Source organism: Theropithecus gelada, chromosome 2 (assembly GCF_003255815.1).
Source record: "Theropithecus gelada isolate Dixy chromosome 2, Tgel_1.0, whole genome shotgun sequence".
Taxonomy (NCBI): domain Eukaryota; kingdom Metazoa; phylum Chordata; class Mammalia; order Primates; family Cercopithecidae; genus Theropithecus; species Theropithecus gelada.
In genome coordinates, this window is record NC_037669.1 from 32205087 (window position 1) to 32226460 (window position 21374).

Here is a 21374-nt window from a genome sequence, read left to right on the forward strand (position 1 = left end):
CGAAAGTAGATGAGACAGCATGGCCTGCCCTTTATTATTTAATTCACATCTATGTCTCTTCCTTCATTTTCCATATCTTGAAAACACATTTAACATCTCTCCAATCTCCACTCTGACCAACTCATTCCTGAGCTTCAGTCATTGGGAGTGGTATTCCTCACACGTCATAGTGTTGCTTCTATGTTTTCCCTTGTTCTTGTTTATTATGCAATGTATTCATACTTATTCTCTTTTCTGACACCTATACATTATTCAAAATTCAACTGAAGTGTCACTTTCCCTTGAATACCTTCCTTCTCTGACCCTACTATTCCGCATAAGAAGCTCCTTCTGTCTGTTCCCATGGTACTCTGTGTATTACTCTATCATACTAGATAGATATAAAAATATCTATCCAGTGTAAAAATAATAAAACGAACATTCAAGTACTCACCACACTGCTAAGACTGAGAACATTGCCAATACCTTTTAAACTCACTTTGCGTCCCTTTGACACACACCATTTTAAAATTTATTTCAGAAATATGAAATCAGTGCTTCAAGTATGTATATTATCTATTGAGTTACTATAAAAATCACTTTCAAAAATTTAAGTTTGGAGATGTGAGGAAGAAATTCAGACACTCCTTCAGAAAATTTTCTGTTGCTAGTGTTGAAAAACAGGGCTAGGAAATCTCCCTGTCAGACATATCACACTTCCATACACACATAAATTTTAGATTACCTTAAGTAGTGCCTCTAGAACATAAAGTGTGAGAAAACAGTAGTTAGTGTGTTTTAATTCTCTGCGGTAGATTACATTTAACCGGGATATCCAAGAGATTACAAAAGGAAATATATTCATTAATATCACAAGGTATCCAACATGTTCAAATTCCTCAGTAAATACTATTGTATGGCATAAATGAAAAAAGAAGTATCTGTAAAATAAAAAGACAGTTTTATCTGATAAAAGGTTTACATTAAATGATTTTCATATACACTCATTTCTGTTCTGCTTATCAACAGCCACAGAGCCCTCCTTAATTCTTTTATTTTTTTTTTTTTTTTGGTTTGAGACAGAGTCTTGCTCTGTCACCCAGGCTGGAGTGCAGTGGCCAGATCTCAGCTCACTGCAAGCTCCGCCTCCCGGGTTTACGCCATTCTCCTGCCTCGGCCTCCCGAGTAGCTGGGACTACAGGCACCTGCCACCTCGCCCGGCTAGTTTTTTGTATTTTTTTTTAATAGAGACGGGGTTTCACCATGTTAGCCAGGATGGTCTCGATCTCCTGACCTCGTGATCCACCCGTCTCGGCCTCCCAAAGTGCTGGGATTACAGGCTTCAGCCACCGCGCCCGGCCAGCCCTCCTTAATTCTGAAAGCAGCCACCACTAGCTAACACGTTCTGGCATCCTGCTTCAGAAATTTTCCTTTTAATTTCTTCCACTGATCCTCCTCTGTCTTGAGTCTGGTTTCTCCTTTTTCTTTCTCTCCCTCCGTAAATCTCATTCACTTTTTCTTTTTACTTTTAATAGAAATATTTTTGGTGTAACACAGGAAAAATTCAAACTGGAATTTTTTTTTTTTTAAATAAAGAGAATACTTTCTAACTTTTGATAATTTCTATTTTCAGAGATGAATACTATTATTTTGAATATTGTTCCAACTTTTTATGTTTATAAAATGATTATCTATAAACATAAAAGAAGTTATATGACACATATTTTTCTGTAACCTGCATTTTTCCCTCTTCAAAATGTATCATGAGCATCTTCTCTTGTCAAGGTGTAAAACTGGGATCAAAGCCTAGGATGGATGGTGGTGGAATATATGGATCCAGATTTTATCACAAAATTTAAATTAATGTATATGCTTTGAAAAATAGCTTCCATACTCAATATGATGGAGAGTAGAAATGTACAAAAAAGATTTACTTTTAATACTTTAATTATATTTTAATTGTTCAAGTAGTATAATAATACACTATTGTTGTTAAAAATTTGCATGATAATGATTAATTAACTGCTGATTGAAGACTGGGTAAGTACCAGATCATTTTCTCATTCTCAAAGGTACATCTATGCCATGGCCCAGAAGCTTTTACAATTTTGGATCCCCTTTGAAAAAAAGATGATGAAATTATGAGTGCAGTAATATATAATCTGTGCTCACATTGCCAGGGCCCTCCAAGGCCTCTGGCAGTTCCTCTGTGATGGGAGCTACAGAGTTTAAGCCTTGTTAACTTTGTGGTAACCCCTCTGCCCTTCTCTGTCCTCACTCCAGGCTGCTTTTCTTGATCTCTCCCAGCAGCAAAACCATGTTTGGCAAAGCATGGCACTGGAGGTTACCTTTGCTTAAGTTTATGGTTAAATTTGCAGTCACTGATCTCATTCATTTTGTCCCTAGCTATATTTCTTTCCTTTGAAACTAAGAAAAAAAAAAAAAAAGGAATTCAAATTGAAAAGGAAGAAGTAAAATCTCTATTTGTGGATGACATAATCCTATACACTGAAAATCCTAGAGAATCTGCAAAAATCAACTAGAGCTAATAAACAAAATAGCAAAGTTTCAGGAAACAAAATTGATATATAAAAATCAGTTGTATTTCCATACACTAGAAAGGACTGATCTGAAATGAAATTATGAAAACAATTCTATTTAAAATAGCACCAAAAAGAACAAAATAGTTAGGATTAATGTTAACCTAAAACTTGCATGCTTAAAACAACAAAACATTACCAAAATAAGTTAAATATTTAAATAAACGGTAAGACATCCCATGTTCATGGTTTAGATTAATATTGGCTTAATATTGATAATATGACAACACTACCCAAAGCAATCTACAGATTAAATTAAATCCTATAAAAATCTTGACCTTTTTCTTTATTTTGCAGAAACAAGCAAGACAATCTAAAATTTATATGGAATTGTAAGGGACCTTGACTAGTTACAACAATCTTGAAAAAGAAAAGTTGAAGGACTTATATTTCCTGATAACAAAATTATATACCAGCTGTGGAAAACAATTTGGTGATTACTCAAGAAACTAAATATGGTATTACCACATGGTCCTGCAATTTTACCCCTGGGATATGCCTAAAAGAATAGAAAGCAGGTATTCAAATAAAAACTTGCACATGTATGTTCAAGGCAGCACTATTCATAATAGCCAAAAGGCAGAAACAACTCAAATGTCCATCAACTGATGAATGAGTAAATAAAATGTGGTATATTTACCACGGAACATTATTCAGCCTTCAATAGGAATCACATATTTGATACATGCTAGAAAGAGGATGACCCTTACACTACTAACACATTCTGCTATGTGGATGAAAACATTATGCTAAGTGAAAGAAGTCAGAAACACAAGGCTACATAGTGATGATTTCATTTATATGAAACATTTGAAATAAATGCATTCACAGGGACAGAAAAGAGACTGGTGCTTTCCAGGAGAAGGGTGGAAAGGGGAAATGGGAAATGACTGCTTAATGAATACGCAGTTTATTTTTGGACTAATAAATAACACTACATTGTACACTTTAAAATGGTTAATGGTTAACTTATGTATGTGAAATTTACCTCAATTAAAAAGAGAATACTATTCCTGTCTTTTTTATTCTTCAAGTAACTTTATAAATGTACATAAGAAATTTAGGGTGGTGACTGACCCTCACATTTCTAATAAACATTCTGTAGCTCTTTATGCCCTAGGATACTCATCAGTCTCCTCTGAGGTGGCTACCACCCACTTTAAGGCTTTAAATCAACTGTAAAGACAGGGAAAAAAACCCTTTATTTTTTTTTTTAATAAAAAATTAAAAGGATGTAGCTAAGGTTTACAGTGGATGCTGGCCAGATCATTTTTCTCTTAGATTATGCCATAACCTCCTATGATTTTTTATGAAAACTCTAACAACTTATGGTGGTACCAAAACTTGTGGTGAGTTTCAAGGCTGATTTAGTAACAGGTATAAAAAGTGAATTTGTTCATACAAATTATTTTTGTTTTCTTACTTTAGGTATGTTTGTGAGCATTTTCTATGACTGTAAATAAGGCCATTTTTCAAATAATAAAATATGCAAACATTTTTAAAAAGAAATTTCATTGTAAAATTACTCAAAATATTTTGCAAAATATTCAGGATACAATTTTAAAAGAAATAAACAGGGAATTTCAAGTGAATATAATAGCATTTCTTATAAGGTTGAAAAGCTCTTACTTTGAGTGGCCCACTTTTTCCTTTCTGGTATTATACACCCAATTGAGCAGTAGTTTTCTAGTAAAGGTAATTGTTTTTTGGCTTTCGGAATAATTCTTTATGGTCTCAAGACGCATACATCTAAAAAAAGAAAGAAATCTTCAAACATGCTTTAAACATTTTGAAATACGTTTAAAATTGTACTGTCAGAAAGCAGGAAGACTATTTTGTGCCATGATGGCTGGATTCAGACATTTTCATGGGCATAGTTCATGAAGTTAGATTGTAAGGCTCACTTGTTAAACAGAGAGTATTAAAAATTGGAGATATATGGTTGAAAATAATGGAGATTTCAAGGTTCAGGGAGAGAAAACATACTATGTTTCAAATATTTGGGATTCAGACACCTGGGTTTTCATGTTAGATTCCCCATTGTCTGGTATGGCAATGGACACATTACCTCATTTACTTCTTGCTAATCTGCAAAGTAAGGATAAAAATACCAGTGTTAGGCTGGGATAATTAAATGGGAAAGCATGTGTAAGGCATCCAACTCATACCACACATCTTCCCATCTCTTTGTCTTCACCTTCAAAGCAGGTAGTAAGGTTTAGAATGACTAAAAATGAGTTTAAATGGTAACTTAGAGAAGTCACTGGTCATAAGAGCTCAGTGTAATTTTGGTAGCCCTTGTCCCAAGTTTTCTGTAGCTTTCCGCTGATTTTTTTTTTTAACTGAGACAGCTCAGATCCATGTATATGATTGTGTCTTGTTTAGCCAATCTCCTTGGCTTTTCAAGGAATTTACCTTCTGCTGACCAGATACTTTCATTATCATGATCAGAAGGAGAGTAAGGCTCTGCCCTTGGGTCTGAGGCCCTACCTTATAATGTGGCTTAATGGAAGGGCATTGGAAACCTAAGTTCAAAGGTAAACTTTGCCCTTTCCATGAATTATAATGTTCTTACATTAAAACTTGTGTATCTATCTATCTATCTATCTATCTATCTATCTATCTATCTATCTATCTATCTATCTATCTATCTATCTTACTACAGGGATACTAACGTAATCGAAAAGAATGAAGTCATTCAATTATCTGTAATTCAATATAATATGTGGTAAATAAATGGAAAATGTTGAATGTGTATATGACTTGCTTCATTTATAATTGAAAAAATATTTATTCAACATCTGCTATGGTTGTTAAATGCTAAAGATAAACCACAAAGAAATACTGGTCTGCCCTCAAGGCTCCAGCAGACTAGTGGGATGAAACATGTAAATACCAATTGCAGTAAAATGTGGTAAGTGTTGCCACAGAGATAATAAACGAGAGGGCCCCCTGGACCCACAAAAATAAGCATTTAATATAGTCTTATTGTGATATCTATGTGTGACACTTTACAGCACAAATTACTAAGTAATTCAGGCTCTTGAATTCCTATCAACGTGTTCACTGTTTAGTCCTGATTTAGGGGAACAGTATGATCTATTTAACTAGACAGTGAGGCAGCTTGGCTTTGAATCCCAACTCCATAATTTATGAGTCAAATGACCTTGCATAAATTATTTAATTTCTCTTTGCTTTTCTTTCCTAATCTGCATCGTGAATATAATAACAGCATGTATCTCATAAGATTCTTCTGAGGTAAAATAGGTTAATACGTGTAAAGTGTTTAAAACTGTACCCGGTATGGCACTCAATAAAAATAAACTATGTGCTCAAAATATTATTTTTTAGGCAATTATACAAGCACTTAGCATAGGTCCTGGTGCTCCTGTTTAAACCCTCCACTCTTTCTTTTCTTAGACTTGTTTTTCTTGCCACGGGTCACCCTGACACATGAGGCACTGATAGGAATAATTAGCAAATGGTAAAATCAACTCCAAGGCAGCTCAGCAAAGAAGCAAGAACTGAATATAAGCATAATCAATAGAAAGTTCTCTAGGGGCTGGAATACCATTTTGCTAATATTAATATTCCCTACAGTGACTGGCATATATTGATAATATATAGCTTTGCACATATTGGTATTTAATGTATATCTCTTACATGTATGCATAAAAAATGTAATACATTCCAAAGTTTGCCTTCATAGTCATATGTTGCTTCTGCCTTTGTGGAACATTTAAAGAGAAAAAAATCGAGGCAGTGGGCTGAATTGCTCTATGTTGTTTTATTTTTATTTTTATTTTTGAGACAGAGCCTTGCTCTCTCGCCCAGGCTGGTATGCAGTGGCGCAATCTCAGTTCACTGCAACCTCTGCCTTCCGGGTTCAAGCAATTCTCCTGTCTCAGCCTCTTGAATAGCTGGGACTACAGGCGCATGCCACCATGCCTGGCTAATTTTTTTTGTATTTTTAGTAGAGATGGGGTTTCACCATATTGGTCAGGCTAGTCTCGAACTCCTGACCTCAGGTGATCCACCCACCTTGACCTCCCAAAGTGCTGGGATTACAAACATGAGCCACCATGCCCAGCCTGTTGTTTTATTTTTATATTAACATCTCCTGGAAAATATATTAATGATGCTTTTTATTGTGTCATTTATTAAAAACTTCCACTGTACAATGTGCACCTTTCTTCTTTAAAATATGCATGATATTATTTTGAATTGATCACATTTGCCCAGCCCTCTCTTTCAACTCCCGCAACTTTACTAGGTCACCTAAAGCATTAGAAGGACCTGGATCAAAAGGACAAATGGAGACCCTGGTACCACAGATGAAAATATTCAAGCATTATAAATCAAGGAAACAAAATTTTAAATAAGATATATTTCATCTTCCTATCATGACACATACAATGTCATAATGATTTGTATGACTAGGTTTAAAATGAAAACTCATAGTTACTTTGAAAGTCTGTACTTGAAATGAAATGCAAATATGCCTTAATTTCTGGCTGCTTCTTTTCTAACATCTAACTTTATCCTTCAGTGTACCACAATGTAGTAAGTGTGACTTAACACAAGGTTGGCACATCCTTCAGGTTTAGGGATATGCACACCAAAGACCTGGTTTGCTCATGGGATGATGGACCAGGAGTAGAGGCCCAAATAGACTCTGAAAATAAGCTTAGGATAATTTAAGCAGGGAATTTTGGTGTCTTCAGGACTGTTGTCTAGAACAAGAAGGTATGTCTGGGTGGATATTGTTACTATTGCATTGTAGTTTAACCCCTCTCTTTGCCCAATCATAGATCTAGCATTCCCCCACAGGGGATGATCTGAAGGTACTCCCCAAAACACTAATTTTTAGGTACTCAAGCTTATTTTGGAGACCTATATCTAAAGAAATCACTATAAGATTACAAATGTGTGCTGAGTATTAAGAGAAGATGTTGAAGTAATACCTATGTATTGGGGAAGATGTGCCTGGAGGGATTAAGGAAGGCTTCACCCTTACTTAGTCTGGCATTCAAATTGTCTAAAAGGAAGAGTTCTTTACCCTAGCTTACCTTTTGGCAGCGGGAGGACAAAGAACCAAAGAAAGTTTCAGTCAGAAGGAACAGCTTGTTCAAAATCATAGAGGTATGAATGAATGCGGCAAATTTGGGAAACTGAAAATAGATAGTTTGGCCTGAGGGTGGGATACAGAGCAGGCAGCTCTTCTGTAATACTAGAGTATTAATGTTAATAGTAGAGGGAGCCAAGTTACCAGACAAAAACAAGAAAACTCACTTGGGTAATTTCCTAAATGCTGTGGCTTAGAATAGAAGCCATCTCTTGAGAACATACTTACTTTCCCTTCTTCTCACCAAAACTTCCTGCTGCACCTACCAACACCTGGACAGCACTCTGGGACAGAATCTCATTCCTGTATTGTCTCTGGTAGCTTGCCTAAAAGAAATATTAATTCAAGTCATTATATAGCATGAATAGCAATGACTACTTATTACAATCTTGATGGGAAAAAATGTGTGATAAAGAAGTAAAAACACTCAATCTAATATGTTTGTAAAAAGAATCTTTCTATGGAGTTCAGATTATAAGATTACTGGATAAGGTAGGTCTTGGCTTTGGGTGGAGCCACACTGGTTCTGAAGGAAACTAGAGGTCTTCTAGACATGGAATTAGGTTTTCAAAAAATAAATTCAACTTGTTGGCAAATGAGTTTGGGAACTACTGCAAGCTATATCCACATCTCAGAAGTTAATAATGAATATTAAAGGCTCTGAGAAACCCTACAGTAAAAAAAAAAAATCCTACTACACATCTTTATTTAATTGAATTTTCTCAAATATTTCCGCAACAGGGCTCTGCTGCCTCATCTGTGATAAGGATTAAAATTATTATAGCTTTGTAACTTATATAATTATTTATAGAAAATTTTATAATTTATAAGGAATATTATAATAAGAGACTGCTACTGTTTGGCAGAATGCAGTCACTTCTTCATTCAATATATATGTAAAGAGCCTTCTGAGCTTCAGGGACTATGTCTGATGATGTGGAAACCAGTATCTGACACTGTTCCTGGCATCCATGTGCTGAACACTGTTGAGAATCACTGTGTAGACCAACTTCCTTAACTGAAATTTATTATATGACCAAAGATTTCTAGGTTCTGCAGCAGGGATTCTCTCTGCATGATCAGTTTTGAATATTAAACACTGCTTTGTTACTAGAAATGACATTTCCAGTAAAAAATGTCATTTACTAGAAAGAAACAGCAATGACATTTGAGGATGTGGGATTAAAAAACTTTTCCCATAATTACAGGAATTCAATAGAGTAGCACTCTTCTCCTTAAATATCATTAAAATATGTTTAAAACAATATTAAATCAAAATATTCTTAGTATCCTCAAGATAAGAATAGTAGTTTGTGAAAAAATGAGGAAGCTGAAGATTATATGGATCTCGTGAAAGCTTACCAATACAAATACCAAAGCAATTAGATACCAGAAGATGTTAATTGTTAAATTATCTTTCCCAATGGGAATGCAGAAAGCAAATCAACAAATCAAGATAAGCATGAAAATATATCTAAAATTAAGAAGAACTCGGAAGATATTAAGTGAAATGAGGATCTAGAGAACAGAGCAGAGAAATCCAATCTACTTTGAAAAGTGGGATTTCTTGATTAAGACATAACAATAGCACAAAATCAATGATCGAAATATAATAGTAGAACCCAAACATTTGAGGCAATAAATCAAAAAGTTACATGGAGTGTACATTGCAGAAAACATAGAATATCACAAGTGAAAAAGAGGTTATTCAGTCACCATAAGTTTCCCCTTTTATAGATCGGGAGAATAAAAACTAAATAGATAAGTCCTTAGTCACATATCATATTAATAATAAAAACAAGACTCAAAATGAAGTCTCCTTCATTTATTTTGTGGGTTCTTGAACACCATATTTTCCTGAAATAAATTAAAATTGGGAAGTGACTAAAAGACATGGCCTCATAACATTTTTAAGTTACAAGGAAATAAAAATAACTCTACAGGTATCCAAACAAAAAAGAAAGCTGTATTTAATTTCATAAATATTAATTTATTAATTGCATAAAAATCATCCATTTGTCTTCATATAAATGTATCATTACTTGGATAAAACTCCTATTTTTTGATCTGAAACATCTTTAAATATTTACTAATCAATTTTTTTTCTATAAAATTACACTAGAGACACTAGCCAAACCATTGAAAAATACAATTCAAAGATATTCTCAACTGGGAATATTATTGGAAATAATCAGTGAAAATTATAATATCAATATATTAAAGAATGAAATATGTAATAAAACATATCTATAAACGGCTTCTTGTTTATAAGAATAATAAGCATAATCATTAAAACAAAACTTAAAGTATAAAAGTGAAAAGAAGGGAACTCCTTCCTTGCTGTAAATGACGAGTTGATGGGTGCTGACGAGTTGATGGGTGCAGCACATCAACATGGCACAAGTATACATATGTAACAAACCTGCATGTTATGCACATGTACCCTAGAACTTAAAGTATAATATTAAAAAAAAAAAAGAAGGGAACTACTCTAGGAGACTAAGGCAGGAGGATTCTTTGAGCTCAGAAATTTCAGACCAGTCTGAGCAACATGGAGAAACCTTTTTTCAAAAAATAGAAGAGGAGCACAAAGAGGTTTCAGAACATCGAACTAAATTCATGTTCCAGCCATGGGTACAAGGCCTAGTAAGCAATTTTTTTTTAAATGAACGTAGAGGTAGATTGAGAAAAGGGAAATGAAAACATGTGGCTACTCTAAACATACATCTAAAAGTACATCTATAGTTAACATTTTAGTTAGAAAGTTAGAGAGTATTATTGACATTTATATCATTTGTAAGGCAAAATTAGATACTTTTTGAAGTTAGTTTATCAGACAGAAATAAACAAAGAATGATATATATCTCAATACAAAAGAAACAAAGAAAGGAAAGCAGGCAGGCAAAGGAAAAGAAAAAAAGAAAGAAAAAGAAAGGAAATTAAACAGCAAGAGAGGAGTGAAAGAAGAGAAGAATTGAGTTATCAAAATAGAAGAGCTATTAGATCCCACAATAAACCTGAAATACTCCAAAGATGTTCAGATTAATTAATTGAGTGAATATTAATTGAGCACCTACTATGTACTACACATTGTGGGATTCACTGAAGATATTCAGATGAATAAATCACAATCTTTAGCCTAAAAAATATTACCTAGGTTTACTATATTTGCCTACAAGGAAAATTAACTATACTAAAAAGCAAAATTTCAAGGATAGCAGCATATGAGCTGAGCTGCTGGCTAACCAGCCCCTTGCTTCCCCAGAGTGAAGATCAGCCTGGAACACTGCCCTCAAGGGAGTAGTACCTGAGAAGAGATGCTGACTGACCAGTCCCTGCACTTCTCCCAGATCACAGATGATCCTGGTTCTCTACCCATGGTAGCATAGCCAGCTCCCTCATTCACAAGGGAGCAGACCCCACATAGGTATACCAGCCACACAAACTTCTGCAGCCTAAGCAACTGAGGCACTCACAGGCATCAATGACATTGACTGTAACTGAAGAAACTGTATTGAGGCTATGCTATTATATCCACCCAGTATAAAGCTAATGCACCCTACCCAACTGATACCTTGGGACATATCTGCAGGTGAGTCTTTCCCCATGAAAGCCACTATACAAAATTGAAAGAGGCAAGTGTTTCACGAGATCTAAAGACATCAATACAAGAACACAAAAAACATGAAAAAGCAAGAAAATATCTCACTGTTAAAGGAACACAATAGTTCACCAACAACTGGTCCCAAAGAAATGGAAATGCAGAAACTCCCTGAAAAGGAATTTACAATAATGATATTAAGCAAACTCAGCAGACACAATAAAATCAGAAAAGCAATTCATTATGTGAATGAGAAATTCAACAAAAAGATAGATATTATAAAAAAAAAATAACTGAACAGAAACACTGGCGCTAATTCAACGAATGAAAAAAAAAATACAATTGAGAGCTTTGATAACAAACTAGATCAAACAGAAAGAAAAAATCTGTAAACTCGAAGCCAGATATTTTCAAATAACCAAGCCAGACAAAAGAGAAAGAACAAAGAGAAAAAGAGAAAGATACATAGATAAGAAAGAAAGAAAAGAAAGAAGAGAGAAAGAGAAAGAAAAGAGAAGAAAGAAAGAAAGAGAGAGAAAGAAAGAAAGAAAGCAAGCAAGCAAGCAAGCAAGCAAGTGAGCGAGTCAAAGAACCCAAGAGAGCTCATGGGACCTATGGGACATCATTACACAAACACATGTTATCATTATGGGAATCTAAGAAGAAGAGATGGGAAAAGGCATAGAAAATATATTTAATAAAGTAATAACAGAAAACTTCCAAGTTTTTGAAAAGATATAGACATCTAGATCCAGGAAGGTCAAATATCCCCCAAAAGTTTTAACCTAAAAAATTATTCTCTGAGGCACATTATAGTTAAACTGTCAAAAGTCAAAGACAAAGAGAGAATTTTAAAAATAGAAAAAGTGTCAAGTCACATATGAAGGAATCTCCATTAGAATATCAGCATATTTCTCAGCAGAAACTTTATAGGCCAGAAGAGAATAAGATAATATGGTTGAAGTGATGAAAGACCAAAAAAAAAAAAAAACTTTCAACCAAGAACACTATATCCAGAAAAGCCATCCTTCAGAAATCAAGTGTTTCCCTGACAAATAAAACCTGAGAGAATTCACCATCACTAGACTGGACTCACAAGAAATGTTTAAAAGTCCAATATCTGGAAGCAAAACAACAATAACTAAGATTTTAAAAACATGTAAAAGCCAATGATAGAGCAGATACACAAATCTTAAAGAAAAAGGAATCAAATCTTATTATTACAGAAAAACACCAAATTTCAAAGATAAACAAACAAAAACAAATACACACCAACTCCCCCCCAAAAAACCAACTAATAAAATCACAAGAATAAGTCTTCACCTTTTAATAATAACCCTGAATGTAAACTAATTAAAATTTCCATGTAAAAGATATAGACTGGCTGAATTGATTAAAAAATAAGACCCAACTACACACTGAAGTGACACCCACCTAAGTCACTTCACCTGTAATGACACCCACAGACTGAAAGTGAAGGGGTGAAAAAAGATATTTCTGGCAAACAGAACCCAAAAATGATTAGGAGTAGTTATATAGCTATACTTACAACTGATAAAATAGACTTTAAGTAAAACACTGTAAGAGAGACAAAGAAGTTTACTATATAATGATAAAGGGATCAAATCAGCAAGAGGACATATAAATACCAAAAACCAGAGCACTCAGATACATAAGGCAAAAATTATTAGATCTGAAGGGAGAGAAAGACTCCAATACAATAATAGTTGGGTCTTTAAAATCCCACTCACAGCATTGGAAGGACTATCTAGACAGAAAATCAACAAAGAAACATTGGATTTAAACTGCACTATAGACAGAACATTTCATTCAAGAACAGCAGAATACATATTCTTCTCATCAGCACATAGATCATTCTCCAGAATAGAGCATATGGTAGGTCACAAAACAAGCCCCCCAAATTTTTAAAAAATTAAAATCATATCAAGTATCTTTTCTGACCACAATGGAATAAAACTGGAAATTGGTAACAAGAGGAACATTGGAAACTGTACAACCACATGGAAATTAATCATGTTCCTCAACCACTGATAGATCAAGGAAAAAAATTAAGAAGGTAATTCTTTATTTTGAAACAAAAATAGAAACACAACATACCAAAACCTATGTGATATAGCAAAAGCTGCACTAAGAGGGAAATTTATAGTAATAAACGTCTACGTCAAAAAAATAGAGGGCCAGGTGTGGTGGCTTATGCCTGTAATCTCAGCACTTTGGGAGGCTGAGGTGTGCAGATCACTTGAGGTCAGGAGTTTGAGACTAGCCTGGCCAACATGGTGAAACCCTATCTACTAAAATTACAAAAGATAGCCAGATGTGGTGGCAAGCACCTGTAATCACAGCTACTCAGGAGGCTCAGGTAGAATTGCTTGAATCCAGGAGGTGGATGTTGCTGTGAGCCAAGATTGTACCACTGCAATCCAGCCTGGGTGACAGAGTAAGACTCCATCCTCCCTCCTCCCCACACACACACACAAAGTTTCAAAAACAACTTAATTATGCACCCCAAGGAACTAAAAAAGCAAGAACAAACCAAACCCCAAATTAGGTCAAGGAAAGAAGTAATAAAAATCAGAAGTAAAATAAGTGAAATTGACACCAAAAATAATATAAAAGATCAGAAAAACAAAATGTTGTTTTTTAAATAAGAAAAAATTAACAAACCACTAGACTAAGCAAATAAGGAGAGAAGATACAAGTAAATTAAATCAGAAGTGAAAAACTAGACACAACAACTGAGACCACAGAAATTCAAAGGATCATTACAGACTATTATGAACAACTATACTCCAACAAATTGGAAAACCTAGAGGGAATGGATAAATTCCTGGACACATAAACCTTCTGAAATTGAGCCAGGAAGACATAGGAAGTCCAAATAGACCAATGAAGACTTACAAGATTGCAGCAGTAATATAAAGTCTCCCAAGAAAAAAATATTTTTGAAAGGGAAGAATTCTTCCAAACTCATTTTTTGAGGCTAGCATTACCCTAATACCAAAAGCAAAGAACACAACAAAAAAGAAAACTATAGGCTAATATCCCTGATGAACACAGATGCAAAAATCCTCAACAAAATACTAGCAAACAAAATCTAACAGCACGTCAAAAATATTATACACTATGATCAAGTGGGATTTATCCCAGGAATGCAAGGATATTTAAACATACACAAATCAACACACATGAGACATCACATCAACAGAAAGAACAAAGCCATTTGATCATCTCAATAGACTCAAAAAACATTTGATAAAATTCAGTATTGTTTCATGATAAAAACTCCCAACAAAGTAGATATACAAGGAATGTACCTAAATACAATAAAACCATATATGACAGATCCACAGCCAACATCATGCTGAATGAGGATAAGTTAAAATCTTATATTTAGGAAAGCTAAAGACTCCACAAAACAACTCCTAGAACTGATAAACCAATTTAATGAAGTTGCAGGATACAATATTAACAAACAAAATTAGTAGCATTTCTACAGACTAACAGCTATGTGAAAAGAAATCAAAGCATACATCCCATTTATAATAGCTACCAAAAATACATGAGAATACATTTAACTATGAAAGTGAAAGACCTCTACAATGAAAACTACAAAAGATTGATGAAGGAATTGAAGAGAACACAAAAAAAGGGAAAGACATTCCATGTTCATATATTGGAAAAACAAATCTTGTTAAAATGACCATACTCCCTAAGAATCCTACAGATTCAATGCAATCCCTAGCAAAATACCAGTGATAGAGAAAACCTTCCTAAAATTTGTATGGAACCTCAAAAGACCTCGAGTAGCCAAAGCAATTTTGAGTGCAAGGAACATAGCTGGAGACATTATAATACCTTACTTCAAAATATACTACAACCAACAAGCTATAGCAACCAACACAGTATGGTACTTGCATAAAAACAGGCACACAGACCAATAGAACATAATAGAAAACCCAGAAATATATTTATATATATATATAAAAAAATCTATTTATAGCCAACTGATTTTCAACAAAGTCATGAGGAACGTACACTGGGGAAAGAAGAGTCTCTTCAATAAATAGTGTTGGGATTAATAGTCACATGCAGATGAATGAAACTAAACCCTTGTCTCTCCTTTATATGAAAATAAACTCAAAATGAATTAAACACTTAAAGGTAAGACTCATAACTATGAAATCACTAGAAGAAAACGGAGGAGAAACACTTCAGGTCATTGGACTGGGCAAGGATTCCATGGCTACAACCTCAAAAGCACAGGAAACAAAAGAAAAAATGGACACATGAGATTATATCAAACTAAAATATGACTGCACAGCAAAGGAAGCAATCAATGGAATAATGAGACAACCTGCAGAATGAAAAGAGATATTTGCAAAGTATTCTTCTACTAAGGCATTAATATCTAGAATAGGCAAAGAACTCAAACTATCCAACAGCAAAAACCAACCAACCAACCAACAAATAGTATGATTTAAAAATGAACAAAGGATCTGAATAGACATTTCTCAAAGACACACAAATGGTCGACAAGTACATACAAAATTTAACATCGCTAGTCAATGGAAAATGAAAATCAAAACCATAATGACATATTATCTTTTCCCGGCTAGAATACAATGTTTATATATGGGGAATGTTTATGGCAGCACAATTCACAATAGCCAAAATAAGCAATCAACCTAAGTGCCCATCAATAGACGAATGCATACAGCAAGTGTCGTATATTTACACAACAGAATACTATTGAGCCATAAAAATGAATAAAATGCTTTCATTTGTGGCAACATGGATAAGACTAGAGGACATTATGTTAAGTGAAAGAAGTCAGGCACAGAAAAATAAATATTGCTTGTTCTCACTCATACATGGAAGCTATGAAAGTTGACCTCATAGAAGTAGAGTAGAATAGTGGCTCCAAGAGGCTGGGAAGGGTAGGGGGACAGGGGAGCTAGCAGGAGTAGGTTGGTTAACAGATACAAACTTGCAGTTAGATAGGAGGAATAAATTCTAGTGTTCTACAGCAGGGTGATTACAGTAAACCATAATCTATTGTATTTTTTCATATAGTTAGAAGACAAGATTTTGAACCTTCTCAACCTAAAGAAACAATAAAGGTTTGAAGTGATCTATATGCTTATTACCCTTATTTGATCATGGCACATGTATACATGTATTGGAATATTACATTGTGCCTCACAAATATGTATAATTATATGTCAATTAAAACAACAGCAATAAAAATTACCCTCTTGACCCTAAATTTACATTTCATATTGGAATAAAATATTAGTTTGAAAAGGTAAAATTTCCAACAGTTTGTATGCTGCTGTGTTACAGAATTTCTCTAATTTTTAGCCAAGATTTGAATGAAAACATAATACCCTCTTCTGTCAGTTATTAGAGGATTTGGCTGCATCATTACATGAAAAACTGGCTTGGATCCAGAGATGGGCAATGTCACAGAACTCATTGCCTAACACATCTGAAGTTTAACCCCAGTTGCAATTTCTGCCATTGGGATCTGTGAAATTGCCATTTCTTCATAAATAAACCACTCTACTTAAGCTAATGTGAGTGAATTTCTTCTTTCTTTCTTTCTTTCTTTTCTTTCTTTCTTTCTTTCTTTCTTTCTTTCTTTCTCTTTCTTTCTTTCTTTCTTTCTTCTTTCTTTCTTTCTTTTTCTTTCTCTCTCTCTCTTTCTTTCTTTCTTTCTCTTTCTTTCATTTTATTTTTTTGCGATCAAGCAGACTCCTAAGACAATGTCAAACTTCCCTTTACTTTTGTAAACAATCTATTAAGTGAGCATGATCAAGATGTCTTTATAAAGGAGGAATTTTCCAGTATAATTTTTAGCCAAAAATAATTTCAAAAGAGAATAACACAGTACCATTTGTGCCGACAAGAGACGCCTGTTGGCCAGCTCCATTGCTTCAATGTTAAGGGTCTCATCTATTTCCTTGTTACAGTGTGGACATTTCACCTTCTGCTGTTCTGTTGTTTCTTCTTGGTTCAACTAAATAAAACATAAATAAAAGAACAAAAAACACATGAATATTAACACATTGTTTAGCATAATCCACAAGCAGTTTTTGTACCAGTTTGCTTTGAAAAATGGTAGCAAATCTACTCAACAGCAAAAAAAAAAAAAAACCAAATAAACAAATAGTATGATTTGAAAATGAACAAAGGATCTGAACAGACATTTCTCAAAGACACACAATGGTCAACAAATACATTAAAAAATTTAACATCACTAGTCAATAGCGAAATGAAAATCAAAACCATCATGAGATATTATCTTTTCCCAGCTAGAATGCAATGTGAGTGAATTTCTTATAGAAATTAGACATATATTTCTTACAGAAATAAATATAGAAAAATGTTCAGATCCTCATCATTTGCTTAGATGTCTAATCATTTGCTTAGTTATAGAAGGTAAAATAATTGTCAGTTTTGTGGGGGGGAGTTGTATCATATCTTTTCTTTTACATGGCATTATTAACAGTTTAAAAAGCTATCACATATATGATCATGCTTTACACTAGCAGTTTTCAAAGTGTAGTTTCCCAGCAGCATCAGAATCACCTGGGAATTGCTAGAAATGTGCATTCTCAGATCCCACCTTAGAACTACTGAATCATAATTGGAGGAGTGGGCAGCCATCTGTGTTTCTAAAACCCCATTTGAAAATTTTGCTGCTAAAACTTGACAACCACTGTTTTAAAATGATCACTTAATGTAAAATAGAAAGTGAACACACATAAAGGAAATGGGAGTATGAATAATTTACAGGTGAGAAACTGAAGCTTAGAGAAAATTGATGATATGCTCAAAATTACAAAGCTATTAAGTGAGAAAGCTAGGCTATAAAGTCAGATTTTCTGATTCCAAGGTCCGCGTTCTATCTTTAATACTATAATATCCCTCATGTTTGCATCACAGAAGGGAGAATGTAGTCATTTGATCCTCTGCCTTCTGAAACAGATCAAGTACCAGAGTGGTGGCCCCAACACTGGCTTCTACTTTAGAATTAGCTGGGTAGTGGATTTAAAATATTCCTGGGGCCCTGCTTAGACCACCTGCATAAAAATCTTCAGAGAGCAAGTGAAAACGCTATCGTTATTTTGAATAAGCTTTCTAGATAATTCTGATGCAGACAAGTCAGCAAAAGTTCACAATCAGGTATTAGAAGCTACTAGAGAAATCCTTGGGTATGACACGGTACTTGTTCCATCCAGAAATCCTGGCAGTATTCCTGCAGGTACAATGGTTAGTTCTAAATTCCTATCTGGAGCTTTAAGCACTGTTTCAGTGGATAGGAAATGGATTTTTTCAGAATTCTACTTCATAGAGACTAATTATCTCACCTAAGCACTCCTAGAACTCGGCCCCTCATATTGTGTGATGCAAAAAAACAAAAACAAAAACATTGTAAAAACCATTGAAAATTGGACATGATGTAGGACATGGAAAAGTGCAGCAGCTCTGAGGACCCCAGAACAACTTTTACTATTTCCCTTGAGGGAAATCGTGACAGATTAGTGTGCTGAGTGTTCTTAAAAGAATAAGTCTGACTGCAGATATCTTAAAGCATATCTCAGAAGCAGAAGGTGACATCTCGCACAGCTAAACTTATGGTATTGGCTTTGAATTCTATTTTATATTAAAAATATTGTTAACCATAAATTAAGGTCTAGCAAATGCTTAGATATACAATAGCCTAAATAAATAAACAAAGGCCCCTGACCCCTCCAAATTTGGTCAAAAACTAGCCATTTTCTAAGGTTCACTTTCATACACAAACACACACATATATAATTTTTCTTTTTAAGAAAGGGTTTCTCTCTGCTGGCCAGGCTGGAGTGCAGTGGCACAACCATGGTTCACCATAGCCTCAACCTTCCAGGCTTGAGTGATCCTCCCACCTCAGTCTCCCGGGTAGCAGGGACTACAGGTGCACACCACCACCCAATTAATTTTTGTATATTTTATAGTGGCATGGTTTTGGCATGTTGCCAGGCTAGTCTCAAACTCCTAGGTTCAAGCAATCCACCTGCCTTGGCTTCCCAAAGTGCTAAGATTACTCCCTGTGCTGACCTATGATGTCTTTTAAAAGGATCTCCAATACACAGCCTCCTCTTTTGAATTTAAACATATATATTTTAAACATAAACATAAAACATGGATTTTAAACATATGTATTCAAAGGGGTTATGACTTCTACTTTGCCCCACAGTTACCATGAAATTCCTTAACACCCCCCCCCCCACTACTTGGTTAAATAGTTATCAACACGACTTCTCTGTCAATTACAAATGTTAAAAATTGTGAATTAATATTTATGATCTGATTTATACTTCAGTGTAATCAAATCTGCATTAAAACAATAAAAAAGATATTACTTGCTTACCATGTATGGGTTTTCAAGTATAATTGCTTTCTCAATCATGTTCCAATCAGCATTAGCAAGATCTTTGTCAAATTTAAGGACAGAGGCTACAGACTTGGTTAGCTCTTGAAAGTGTTGAAATGTGCAACAAACTGATTTATATTTTGTTGATGTGGCATCACGAAGACCTTTGATACAAACACACATTTGATACATAGTAGAAACACCACCATTTTGATATGGGTTAGAAAGCTGCCTTTTAACTTATTGTCACTAATCTTTAAGTAAAATTTCAACATAAATTGTTTAATAATGGGAATACTAAAGAGTTAAAAATTTTCTGCTTTCATATTTCTTCTCGCAAAAGGTTAGGCATGTAATAGTAACAGCTAATGTTTATTGAGTGCTTACTATATTCTGCAAAAGCATATTTCAGCACTTTGCATGCATTAAGTTTTTGGTTATCTGGCCACCTTTTGAGGTGAGTCCTTTTTCCCAGTTTGATATATGAGGAAACAGAGAAACAGAGGTATAATGGTTAGTTTCATGTGTCAACTTGACTGGGCCACAGGGTACCCATATATTCAGCTAAACATTCTGGGTGTGTCTGTGAGAGTGTTTTTGGATGAGGGTGACAGTTAAATTGGTAGACTGAGTAAAGTACATTGCCTTTCCTAGTGTGGGTGTGGCTCATCCAATCTGTTGGAGGCCTCAATAAAACAGAAATCTGAACAAGAGAGAATTTGTTGTCTCTGCCTGATGGGCTTTGAGAAGGCACTTCAGTCTTCTCCTACCTTCAGACTTTAGCTGGAACTTGTACCATTGGTTCTTTTGGTTCTCAGGCCTTTGGAATGCATACTTTGGGACTTAGCTTCCATAATTGCATGAGCCAGTTAAGCACATATGATAAATTATCTGCATTATCTTTTAAGACTCCAATCTCTCAAACTATCTTTTTGTTCTAGAATACATCCAGTTTCTAGCTTCCTAAGAAATTTAGCACCTGTTGTGTTTTCTGAAGATCATTATGTTAAGTGAAATAAGCCACACACAGAAAGACAAACATCACATATTCTCACTTATTTGTGGGATCTAAAAACAAAAACAACTTAACTCATGGACATGGAGGGTAGAATGATGGTTAACAGAGGCTGGGAAAGGTGGTGGGGAATGGGGGCAGGTGGGGATGGTTAATGGGCACAAAAATATAGAAAGAATAAATAAGACTTACTATTTGACAACACAATAAGGTGACTATAGTCAATAATACTTTCATTTTAAGAATAATTTAAAGAGTTACGTTTTAAATTTTAAGAATAATTTAAAGAGCAATTGAATTGTTTGTAATTCAAAGGATAAATGCCTGAGGGGATGGATATCCTATTCCCTGTGAAGTGCTTATTTCACATTACATGCCTGTACCAAAACATCTCAGGTACCCCACAAACATATACACCTAGTATGTACCCACAAACATTTTAAAAATAAAAAAGAAGAAAATAGGCAGGGCGTGGTGGCTCACGCCTGTAATCCCAGCACTTTGGGAGGCCGAGGCGGGTGGATCACGAGGTCAGGAGATCGAGACCATCCTGGCTAACACGGTGAAACCCCGTCTCTACTAAAAATACAAAAAATTAGCCGGGCGAGGTGGCG

General features: G+C 34.6%; 1 protein-coding gene across 1 annotated transcript in view; it reads right to left on the bottom strand.

Annotated features, from left to right (window-relative positions):
* Positions 1–21374, bottom strand: part of SLC9C1 (solute carrier family 9 member C1) — a 165025-nt gene that overhangs the window by 48633 nt on the left and 95018 nt on the right. Inside the window, 5 exon segments of the mRNA XM_025375446.1 lie at positions 725–920; positions 4209–4328; positions 7933–8030; positions 17220–17345; positions 19743–19909. Coding sequence (XP_025231231.1) covers positions 725–920; positions 4209–4328; positions 7933–8030; positions 17220–17345; positions 19743–19909 — 707 coding nt within the window.